The 11,885-nt window shown below is 46.8% G+C and overlaps 2 protein-coding genes across 2 annotated transcripts in view; one reads left to right on the top strand and one right to left on the bottom strand.

Moving 5' to 3' along the window:
* Scn8a (sodium voltage-gated channel alpha subunit 8) overlaps positions 1-8,814 on the bottom strand; it is a 176,080-nt gene extending 167,266 nt beyond the window's left edge. Inside the window, exon 1 of the mRNA XM_050122500.1 lies at positions 8,708-8,814. The gene's annotated coding sequence lies outside the window, so the exon portion shown is untranslated. The remainder of the gene's footprint in view (positions 1-8,707) is intronic.
* Positions 8,467-9,217, top strand: LOC126488796 (sterile alpha motif domain-containing protein 1-like). The gene is made up of 2 exons (XM_050122496.1): positions 8,467-8,494; positions 8,568-9,217. Exons 1-2 carry the CDS (start codon positions 8,467-8,469, stop codon positions 9,215-9,217), a joined length of 678 nt encoding a protein of 225 aa, XP_049978453.1.
* Positions 9,218-11,885: the final 2,668 nt, after the last annotated feature.

Here is an 11,885-nt window from a genome sequence, read left to right as displayed (position 1 = left end):
AAAAAAATCAGAAAACAATTCCTACACAAAAACATCCATGTGGGGAGCTAGATAGATGGCTCAGAGGTTAAGAGCATTGCCTGCTCTTCCAAAGGTCCTGAGTTCAATTCCCAGCAACCACATGGTGGCTCACAACCATCTGTAATGAGGTCTGGTGCCCTCTTCTGGCCTTCAGGCATACACACAAACAGAATATTGTATACATAATAAATAAATATTAAAAAAATCCATGTGGCACACATATTCAAAGTTCTATTTACTTTCTTTCCTGTCCGTCCTGCTCACATAATTACGAGTCTGTGCTTTCACCAATATACAACGAGGCCAACTCAAGCAGCCAACCACTTGGCTGTTCACATCTTGCTCTTGCCATCCTATAAATGGTGCTACATGGCGCCATGGCTTTTGTCGTGGGTCACTTGGTACTCCTCTAAATCGCCTGTGCTCATGTTGCCCAACTCACTACTATTTTTGCAGGCTTAATTGCAGCTGGGGGTTCTATCAGGCCACCTGGACTGTGCACAGCTCCCCAAACACTCTATAGCCTCACCTTCTCAGGTGCACCACAGCAAGCCCAGAGCACACATCTTCCAACAGCTGCTTCTCATCAAACCTCCTTAAGTTTTCTGAAAATTTAACTTTCTAGACAGGCCTGGTGGCCCTCATGACACTGAGGCGGAAGGACTGCCATGAGCTTCAGGTGAGCTTGGACTAGATGGTGAGTTTTAGAACAGTGGCTGAGACTGTGTCGGGGCAGGGCGGGGCGGGGTTCAACTTATTAACTAATTGCCAACCACACCACTCAGCTGGCAATTAAACCCTTTCCAATGCAAACCTATTCTTATTTAATATTTTGTTTTCTCCTTATTTAACCAGAGAAGATTCTAGAATGTGAGAGATTGTTCATGCATTTCTCAGCACCTGTTACACTCTCCTCCCTTAGTCATTTCACAACTTTTCAACACCACGACTTCCTCTACACTCACTTTTTTAAAGAAGTCTCTAATGGAAACACTAACTTTTTACATTAAATAACCCAAAATAGTAGAATATAAATTTCATCAATAAAAGGAAAATATAGAAGAAATATGGATATCATAAAGAAAGGACTGATCTAAGATAGTCTAGAATAAATGATCAAATTGTCAAATTATTTAAAGTCCTTCTAAGTGAGCTAGAGAGATGACTCAGCCATTAAGAACAGCCTGGCTGTTCTTCCAGTAGACCCAGGTTCAATTTCCAGCACCCACATGGCTGCTCACAACAGTCTGTAATTCTAGTAGGAGGGGATCCAATGCCTCCATAGGCACCATGCAAGTCCATGGTACAGAATACATGCACACAGAACTCCCATACATACAAAACAATTTTAAAAAATAGCCTTTCTAAAAGATGATAGAAATAGTTGGGGGGCCAGAAGGGGCTACTGTGTGTATGTATTCTGTACAACTAGTAACCATGGCTGTACTTATGGAATGCATACTGGATGGCTAGAAGACAGTAAAAGACAACTCGACTTTTATATTTTTGAACCCTCTGCCTCTAGCAACTATTCAAACAAGGAAATCCAAAAGGTGGGTGTTAAAAGTAGAATGGAAGAGAGAACACCAAGAATGTCTTTATGGGAAAGTTGTTGGAATATTGACTGAAAATGAGGGGTTACAATGCTACTCTCTCTACCCCAGCAGGGAGTGGCGGCACACGCCTTTAATCCCACTTCTTCAGAGGCAGAAGCAGTGAACTTCTGGGTTTGAGGCCAGCCTGGTCTACAGAGGAAGTTCCAGGACAGCCAGAGCTGTTACACAGAGAAAAATAAAATAAAATAAAAATAAAATAAATTTAAAAAGTTGTCCTGTCTTCCATAAAGCAAGAAAATGCTCTCCAGTTTTCCTAACGTGGAAATCAGGTAAAGAAAACACGTGCCATAAAGTTAAGATCAAACGTAAACAAAACTAACAAGAATTCCACCTTCCTCAGGTTCTGTGCTGTGTCTGGATCAGGACCCACAGGAGTCTTCAGGAGAGTACGCCCCNCCCCCCCCCCCCCCGCCTTGTCCGCTGTACCTCCCCACCCTTTAAGGAATAATCCCAACACTTTCCTCCCCAGCCCAACGCCAATCTTTAAAGCATGCCTACTATACTCGAGGTATTTTCCCCCAAAAAAACAATGGTTCACACCTCTACACCAAGTCTTAGGAAATCCAGTGGAGAATTCTGTAGCCAATGAGGTGCTCTGATCTCTGAGAAAGTTCTGCCAGGCTCATTTCCAACCTGCTTAATATTCCTCTGCAGTTTAATAAAAATGTATTAATTTGTTTTCATTTAAAATCGTTTTAATTCAGCTTATTGCCAAGGCAGAAAGACAGTAGTGGCTGTAGCAGCAGAGCTCACAACACTATCCTTAATTAAAGAACTGAAGAAGGAGCTAGCCATTCAGCAGACAGCCGCATTCACTCAGGGGCCGCGGCTCCGCAGAAGACGACTGCTATTTCACACCCGTTTGCATGGACTCTAAGCTTCTGGAGGCCAGTATTTCACTGTCTTTACAACTGAAACAGGGAGAAATAATACATGAAAGGGACTGTTTTTTTCACAGATGGAGCAGTCCTGATCTCTTCCTTACTCCCCAAGTTCATTCTGATGGAAATGCTAATAATCAGTTAAGAATCAACATGGAGGAAAACAAGTAACTGTAATTCAGAACTTTTCTGTCTGTCTGCAATGCCTGGGACTTCAGAGCCTTTAACAACATCTGAACAGCACCGACCAAGAGGGCAAGGAAGGAGCCGGTTAACAGGACGTTTGTGGGATTCCATGTTCTCCATTCCTAGACACCTGGACAAGCCCCAGTGACCCAGGAAGCCTCTCCTTACCACCATAAGGCTATAAAGATGCTCCAAACCTCTCCACATAACGTGTCAGTCACACTTACGTGCACGCATGCGCACGCGCGCGCATACACACACACACACAATGACCCCAAATCAACTGCCAGGCCCAGCAGAGCTTCAGTCTCAAACTAAGAGTATCTCTTAGACCAGCAGTTCTCAACTTTCCTAACGCTATGACCCTTTAATACAGTTCCTCATTTTGTGGTGACCCCAACCATTAAATTATTTCATTGCTACTTCATAACTGTAATTTTGCCACTGTTATGAATCCTAATGTAAATATAACAAACAGGATATCTGATGTGCAACCCCCAAAGGGTTGAGATCCACAGTTTGAGAACCACTATCTTAGCCCCTCAGGTTACCAGTTTTCCTCATTGTAATACATCTCATTGCCCGAGTAAAATCTTAGCCATTATCCCCTTCCTCCTGTGCCCTCCTAGCCTAAAGGCTTCCAAGAACTGCCCATACTCTAGATCTCACCCTTCCAGCACCGGTCCCCAGTGTGCTCTGCTCTCTAAATCCTGCACCAGCTTCAACCTTACATGGGCAAGGACGCTCCAGGAGTCAAACTTCCCTACTGTCCTTGTTATTATACAGGTTGGCAGTGTGAGCACATTTCCGGGTCACCACAGAAGGGTAGGGCAAGTACAGAACGAAGAGGCGTGCTACTTCAACCACTTCTTGACACTTCAGGTCATTTTTCCTCTTCCAAAATGCTCCTTCAGAGGTCCTTCTGCCTTCCTTCTGCCTATCTCAGAATCTTTCACTGTGCCCACTCACTAAGATATGTTTAGCTACCTAGGATAATGATAATTTCTTAAAATAAACCAAAACTGTTCATTTTACTTGGTTCTATGAACATCAGAATGTAACACCATTTAATGGGAAAAAAAGATATCTTTACTGTGGATCTGCCTCAGCAGCAGTTTGCACATGACCTCTTACGTGGTCCTCATTCCTTCTGGGCACACTGTCTCCTGAACTGCAACAAAACAATAGCCTGCCTTACCTAGCTCTAAAATCCACCAGAAAGAAGGATACTTTGAATTTTGGTAAACAGAGTAATAGTGACAAAGATTCTAAGATGATAGCCATTCAGACACAGCCATTCCAAGCTCACATACAAAGAAAACTAAAAGACAGAACCCCTTTCAAACTCTACCACACTGATAAGACCTAGCTTATATGAGAACAATGGTGCCTCAACTTCTAGGCCTAGTTCGTCTTTAGATCTGTTGCTAAAACACTCCTTTGTGGACAGGAGCCACCATAGCTTAGTTCAGGAGGGAACAAGAGAAGCATTACTTTGGCAATGCAATCGTGGTGTGGTTTGTTTTTCCTCCTTTGAGAAAAAGACTGTCCATTCAGGATAAGCCACTTACAAGCCCCACCTCCTAAACCAGATTAAATTCAGGAGCTGTCTGCTTTTCTGACCACTGAAACTTAATACAGTACATACAACTAAATCAGACACACATGTAAATACCCTCTAGGCTGCTAAACCTCGGAAACAGATTTTATTCAATCCCCACAAACATTGCAATGTAGACATTATTATTCCTTTTTTTATAGATAAGGGTAATTGAAACCCAGAGAAATTAGATAACTTGCCCAAGGTTAAAGGGCAAGTAATTAGCCAAGTTAGGATTTGAACTTAGTTTTGTCTGACTCAATGGCCCATAGACCTCTTGTCTTTTCTTCCCTATGTAAGAAAAGTAACTATAGCCAGGTAGTGGTGGCACAAGCCTTAAATCCCAGCACTCGGGAGACAAGAGGCAGGTGGATCTCTGTGATTTCAAGGCCAGCCTGGTCTACAGAGCAAGTTCCAGGACAGGCTCCAAAGCTACAGAGAAACTCTGTCTCAAAAGTGTGCATGCGCGCGCGCGCACGAGCGCACACACACACACACACACACACATACACACAGGAAATGAAAAGTAACTATGGCAAATGGTTGGGTCATTTTTCCTCAATCCATGACATACCATTTAATCCTAGCTGTGTTTCTATAACTTCACAAAGAGACAGAAAAAATTTCAGAGGCCTACCCCCTTTTCCTTTCTTTTCCTATATTTATTTTCTACCCTTTTACAAGGGTTTTTTTAGGTTTTAAAAAAAATCACTGAGCTCAACCTAACACTCACACAACATTTCCCCAATCAATAAGCCCACAGGCCCGCGTCCTGTTTCCTCCTTTTTGCTCTTCACAGGCACAGTTTTTGAGTATGGCATCATTTCTGAGTTGGTGCCATTTAGCAACTGTATCCATGTCCAACACAGTGCCTTACATCTGAGACTCACTGGGTGACACTAGTCATCAAGCCACTGATTGAGAAACATTGTCTTTATTTGTCTAGTTAACTTGCTACGTTTTAGCCAAGAGACTTTAAAAGAAGGGTTTACTTTGTGAGTGAATTTGCCCACATTAAAGACCGTTTTCTGAAAATTGTTTTAAAGGATTAAGGGGGAAAGTAAACAGAAATACAACAACTTAATGTCTGAGTCCCTAAGTCTGATAGAGCATGAGTTTAAAGACCTGGAAGACAGTTTGAAAGCAAGCATGACTTGTGTAACTTCTGCAAGTGCACCTTGAAATTGAAAAAGTGCACTCAAACATGGTCATCGCTTTTGCTGAGCACATAAAAGTCAGGAAGACTTTCTTCCAGCTGTTTCTGCAGCCGGTGTGTGATATTGTTATAACCGTGGTAACTGCCTCCACACTGGATAGGCTGTTAACACTTTCTCTACAGGATGGGTTTTCTGCCCATCTCAGGACAGCCTTCCGGGGTTAAACAATCATTAAGTAAAGCAAGTGCTGCCCAGAACTTCTTACATAACCCAGCACATGAACGACAGCTTTCTTTCTATTCACAGAACCCTCTTCTTACTTTAGGCAGCCATGTTTCTTTGCATTCTTTCCAAATACATAGAGCGTCTTATCAGTTCTCTACAAAATGTTGTCTGTTTTCTTGGTAGCGAGCACGTAAAAGACATTTGCCTCTTACATAGTTCCAATATATGTCCTTCAATGTTACACATGCTAATTTTCAAGAGAGATTAAAGCATTTTAACCACAGTGGACGAACTAGTTTCATCCATGTTGGTAGTGAGTAGTCAAAATATTCAAAGCATAGCTTTCTTATAAGAATGATTTTTAAACACTTTTTAGACTAGCATACCCTAGTGACACAATGGATCACAAGCTAGCCTGCTGAGTCCCTCTCCCTGTTCCAACCAACCTAGCAAAGATGCCCTTCACATTCAGCTTAACTTGGTTTGCTATCTAATTACTTCTGGCGAAGACCAAATTACTGCAATATTAACAGTTTCTTGCTATTTGAAATGACAAAAAATATGCTGAAATCATACAATCAGCAGAATGTACCTATGGCTCTGTTGCAGTCTATAAAGCATTGCCTCCTTGAGGGGCAAACAAAAATGAGGACTTATGTGGGAGTAAGAAAAATGTGATAACTAGACCTTCAACCTCAAGTACAACCCAGCTGCGCATGCCCAGGCAGATCACAGCCACAGGAAAGCCTGCTGCTCTTACATCAAACCCAGTCCCTTCCAGTCTGCGACTCCAGCCACACAGGCCTGGGAGCTGTCCGTTCAGCACCACAGCAGGTCCCCTCTAGTACAAGTATAAAGCAAAAGAAAATGCAAGCCCAAGCCCAAGAGTGGGTTGGAGGAATTGCTGAGGGTCCGCCTTCAAGGAGGCAACTATAAGGCTGTTTGTTTATAAATATATTATATCCCAAGCTATTATCCTTTTTTAATTTAAAAGAAAATATTCCAATTATTTGTATGAAAGTTGACAAAACCTCAGATGAAAACCAAAAGCATATAAAGTCAGCCTCCCAAACTGACCCCAAGAAACCAGTAACTATGTGGCCTGCATCACCACGAATTGCTTTACAAAACCCACCACAACCCAGTAAGAAACATCACATCCACACACATCAGATGTTCTAAGAACACAGAACACGCTTGCAGCCCTCTCCAGAGAGCTTCCATTTCTAGGACAGACAGAATGCTCACAGAACACCAAACCATCGCTACCCCCACACACAGCAATCAAATCCTCTTTCAGGGAGAACCCAAGGCCTGATGGGTCATGAGTTCCAAAGGAAAATGCTGCAGTATTTCAAGAGCTAGGTTACTGACAATACGCTAAAAGCTGTCAGCATTTTAAGTCTGAATCCCCAGTCCTGCCATCCTGGTACTTGGTAGTAATGCCGTCCAGCCATTTGCATTACACATCAAAAAACAATTTTTTTAGGAAAGAAAAAAAAGGCTCCCTCCCCCATATCTCCTAATGCACACGGAGAAAAGAGAAGAGAGCCTGTGAGACTGTGAAAAATCTACCACACCCGAAATCTGCTTGGGAAGCTAAAAGATTCCCCAGTCGTAGCACACATACCCCTCTCCAAAGAATCTCTAGGTTTAAACTCGAGAAAACAGTTAGAAAAAGCTCTCCCCCTTTGCCCTAAAGGCCCTTACCCACACTTCCTGCTTCTAACTGCTGCCCTTCTGGGTGCCCACTGTGTATTAAAAGCAGTTTCCCCTGTGTGGCAGAGCTTACAGCGTGATTATTTCTCCCTGCCCCTGAGTTCGGCCAGACGCAATGCAAAGTTTCTTCTATGCCCCTCCACCCCATCAGATGACATTGATTATGAACACCGATGCGAATCTTGGAACCTCCAGTTATAAAATGTGCTTAAAAAACTGCAGTGTGAGTGAGGGAGAGGGCATAGGGTGGAGTAGCTGGAAGGAATGCACAGTTTGGAGAATTCCTATTTATCAGACTGAAAAATGATTCCCACGCCATCCGAACTCGAAGCTAAGGACGCTGAAGGGGTCTGACAGCCCCCAGTACCGCCCGGAAAGTTAACTGCCAAGTCTCCACCGGTGGTTGCTGCGGGCAATGGAGAGCAGGGAGCGGAGCTCTCGGGAGAAATGCAGAGGGTTTGCGGTCCCCAGGGTACCAAGAGTGAAGTAGAGAGGAAGGGTCCAAGCTGTGGAGCTGAGCAAACAGTTCTGTATTCCAACGCTAACGAGAAGCCCGGGGTGCTGCTGCCCGTGGTAAGGTGGGGGAGGGAAGGGAGCAAGGAGAGGAACAAGCTCTGCAAAGGGTGGCGTAGGGGTGGGGGTGGGGGAAGGGGATATTCTGAAAGTGATATACTCTGATGCAGGAATCCTAGCCTGCCAAGGAAGGTCGCGGGGGATCCCACACAGCCCCTGAGCACCCTGATTAGAGTGTCACTGACACAGCCGAGTAAAGGAGTAAAGGACAGAAGGTGTCCCGACTGCCCCACGAACCCCGGAAGCCAGGTGTCCCCTGGCTTCTGCAGTTGGTAGCAATGTGGAGCCGAACGAGGGAGGATTCAGTTAGGACTGGGGGAGGGGGCAGAGCTGAGGGACTGCAGAGCAGCCCGAGACCCCCGGTCTGGCTGGCACTGCGAGCTGGGTGCCGGCTGCACCGTTGAGGGGGCCGGAGTAAGCCCGTGTCCCCAGCGCGACCCGGAGCCCTGGAGGTTAGGGTGTCCAAGGGTGGGAGCTGGTGGTCCCCCATGCTCCTCGGGAACCCCGGCAAACACCGTAGACTTCTAAAACACCCGTCCAAAACACGAAGGGCAAAACCCCGCTCCACGGCCACGCGAACCCCCGTGAGCTCCGTGGCCCGCGAACCGCGCGGCGCGCTCTGCGGCAAAGCCCCGGGCTGAGAGGGGCGAGCCCGCTCCAGGGTCCCGGGGCGAGAGGGGAGCCCAGACCGAGGAGCGGCGCCGGGCCAGGGGCTCCGGGGCGACTTACGGCGGCGGCGGCGGCTGCGGGCGAGGCGGCGGCGGCCCTAGCGCGGGGCCCGGGAGGCGCGGCCGGACTGCAGAGGCGCCGAGGCTGCGGCGGGCGGGACTGCGGTGGGCGCCATCTTGGAGCGCTCCCCGCGCCCGTCCCCCGCGCCGCGCGAGCCCTTGCATAATTGATGACTCGAGCCGCGCGCGCCCCCGCCGCCGCGCGCCCCCGCCGCCGGGCCCCCGCGCGACCCTCTGCGCGCGCCCCCCGCTCGCAGCCCCCGCGCCCGCCCGCTCGCCCTCCCGCCCTAGCCCCGCGCCCTCCGGCCCGCCCGACCCGCGGCCACCTACCCTGCCGGGCGCACCCGCCCGCCTGCCCTCTCGCTACCGGCTCGCCGACCTGCGTCCCCGCGCTCCGGACGGCATGCGCGCGGGAGCCCGGCCGGCAGGGGGCGCCGCGCCCGAGCGCCTGCCAGCGTCCCCGGGCCCGCCCCCGCGACGCCCCCACGGGCCCCGCCAGCACAGGCGTTGACTCCGGTGCTCTGCGGCCCTGGTCTATGACAAGTCTCTCCTTGCTCCGGGACACACTCGGTCATCGTGCCACAGCAGCTGAAGTTTCTGGCTGAACTACTTGATCTTTGGTCAACTGATAGTTGTTAACACAGCAAGCAAAAGGCAGCCGGTGTTACAGAGGGCCCTGTTCTGAGTGGCAGAGACTCTGCTCCCTAACAGCCCTCGGGTTTGAAAGCTTAAAGGTCACCTTACCCTCTCCAAACTCCGTGGGTCGCTCTGTGAAGTTGGCATGAGCCTCTGAACTGCTTCCGCCACATATCTAAGGATCTACACTGTGAAGACGAGAACTCCCAGCGATGTGTCTCTAATCCAAATACAATGGAGCCGGAATAGCACCTATTAACTAAGCAGTGGCGGGTGACAACCTGTCCAAACCTCGGTGTTCTGTCACTAGGAGGGAGCAATCCATCACAGCATCAAACTGATAGCTTTATTGTAGAGACGAAAGGGGAAAAGAAAGCATTTACACTTTTCTAACGCAGCCCAGAACAGACTGTCGCATAATGTGCCCACTGCATGCATTTTACAGTAGCTTTCTTGAGATATATTTGGCACACAATAAGTTGCATGTTTAGAATATGAGTTTTGACGTGTGTATGCGTGCAGGAGCTCCTCAATAAGGTCATGGTCACACCCAAGGTTTCCTGATGTTTCTTTGCAATCTCTCCCCGCACTGCCCACTCACCCACACCCCGAGGCAACCAATGATCTATCACTGAACATTCGTTTGCATTTCCCAGAACTAATGGGACCGTATAGTATGAACTTTTGGGGGTGTACTCTTTCCCTCAGCATGATAATCTTGAGGTTATTTTATTGTTGCCTGAGAAGTGTTCCTTCTTCTTAACACTGGACAGTAATCATTATGGAGGGACATACCTCAATTTTAATGCACTTATTGGTGACATTTAGGGTAGTGCTAGATTTTTGCCTGCTCCAAATTAAGCTGTTATGAATACTGTGTGTCTTTGTGTGGAAGCAAAGTCTTATTTCTCTGGGTATAAATAAATGCCTAGGAATGAACTGACTGAATTCTCCTGGGTTGTACTTGACAAGTTAAGGAGAGTCTAGGGTTGCAGGTGTGCTTGTTTGGTAGTGTGTTTGCCTGACAGGCACAAAGCCCTGAGTGGAATCCCCAATTCCTGCCACATAGACTGTTCAAGGTCATTCTCACCTGGATAACGAATTTCCAGCTACAGGAGGCCATGCCTTTCAAAACTAAAATAATAAGGAAAGAAATGGAAGTTTTGAACTGCTTTTCAAAGTGTGTATGCCATTTTACCTTCCAGCCAGCAGCCCAGTAGGGCATCAGCGCCCCATATCGTCATCAGCATCTGGCATGACCAGTCTTTTTAATTTTAGCTGTTGTAATAGTGTGATGGATTGATTAACCCACTGTGGTGTCAGCTTCTCTTTCACTAATGACCAAACTGTTAAATGTCTTGGCTTAGCAAATTCTCCCAGTTGAAGTTGTCTACTCAAGTCTTTCATGCTTTAGAGGATGCTTTCCTATTGAATTTTGAGAGCTCTTTGTATATTATGGATACAAATCTTCTAACAGGCACATGATTGTCAAATATTGTTTCCATTCCTTTTTCCAGGCTGAAGATCTTGTGTAGAGTGTAGCATGCATGTGCAGGGGCATAGCACACAAATAGCATGATGAGGCTCTGGATTTCATAAGCACAGACATAAAGCAAGCAGCATGGAATTTTGATCAAAATTGCATTAATTTATAGCACTCAACTTTGTAGAAACTTGCATGACAGCAGAACCAACTTTTCCATTTCAGCATTATTGTGGGCTTCTGAGAACTCCGGTGTCCTGTGACTTTTTTCAGGACACAAGTCTTACTTGCCTTTCTAGGATTCCTTCCTAAATATCTTTGTACTCGCGTGTGTGCTGTGTCACTTAACAATTTGTCCATCATTCCTTGGAAATATATAGAAGAACAGTTCATTTTTCTGTATTTTATAAGATTGCTAACCTGATATCAGATTCTCCACAGGAAACACTACAAGATTGGATCCATTAGCACCTCCAACCTCTCCAGAAGGAGCGGAGGGCTCAAGAGGTACAGGAACCCCTCCCTCCCTGGGCATATACATGGTTAACAACTGTTGGGATGGGGTGGAGCAGGTTGCTGGGGTTGGGCGGATTGCTGGGGTGAGGTGGATTGCTGAGGTGGAGTGGATTGCTGAGGTAGGGTGGGTTGCAGGGGTGGGGTGGGGTGGGGTTGATTGCTGAGGTGGGTGGGTTGCTGGGGTGGGGTTGATTGCTGAGGTGGGTGGGTTACTGGGGTGGGGTCTATGTGATCCTGGCTATCCTGAAACTTGAGGCCCAGGTAGGCCTCAAACTCAGATCTGCCTGCCTATGTCTCCCAAGTGCTGGGATTTGAGGTGTGCACCACCACACCTGGCCCTGAATGAACACTTCCCAAAAGAATATGGACAAAGGCCAAAAGAGATATGGAAAAATATTCACCATCAATGATCAAAGAAATGCAAATTAAACCATGATGACCTGTCATCTCACACCTATTAGAATGATTATTACAAAAAATATTTTAAAAATAGGTATTGACAATCATGTACAGAAGAGTAGACCCTGACTTACTATTGGTCAGA

This window comes from Alexandromys fortis, unplaced genomic scaffold, assembly GCF_014885135.2.
Source record: "Alexandromys fortis isolate MF-2015 unplaced genomic scaffold, M_Fortis_MF-2015_v1.1 scaffold_216, whole genome shotgun sequence".
Lineage (NCBI taxonomy): Eukaryota > Metazoa > Chordata > Mammalia > Rodentia > Cricetidae > Alexandromys > Alexandromys fortis.
This window is presented reverse-complemented; position numbering and strand designations above follow the sequence as displayed.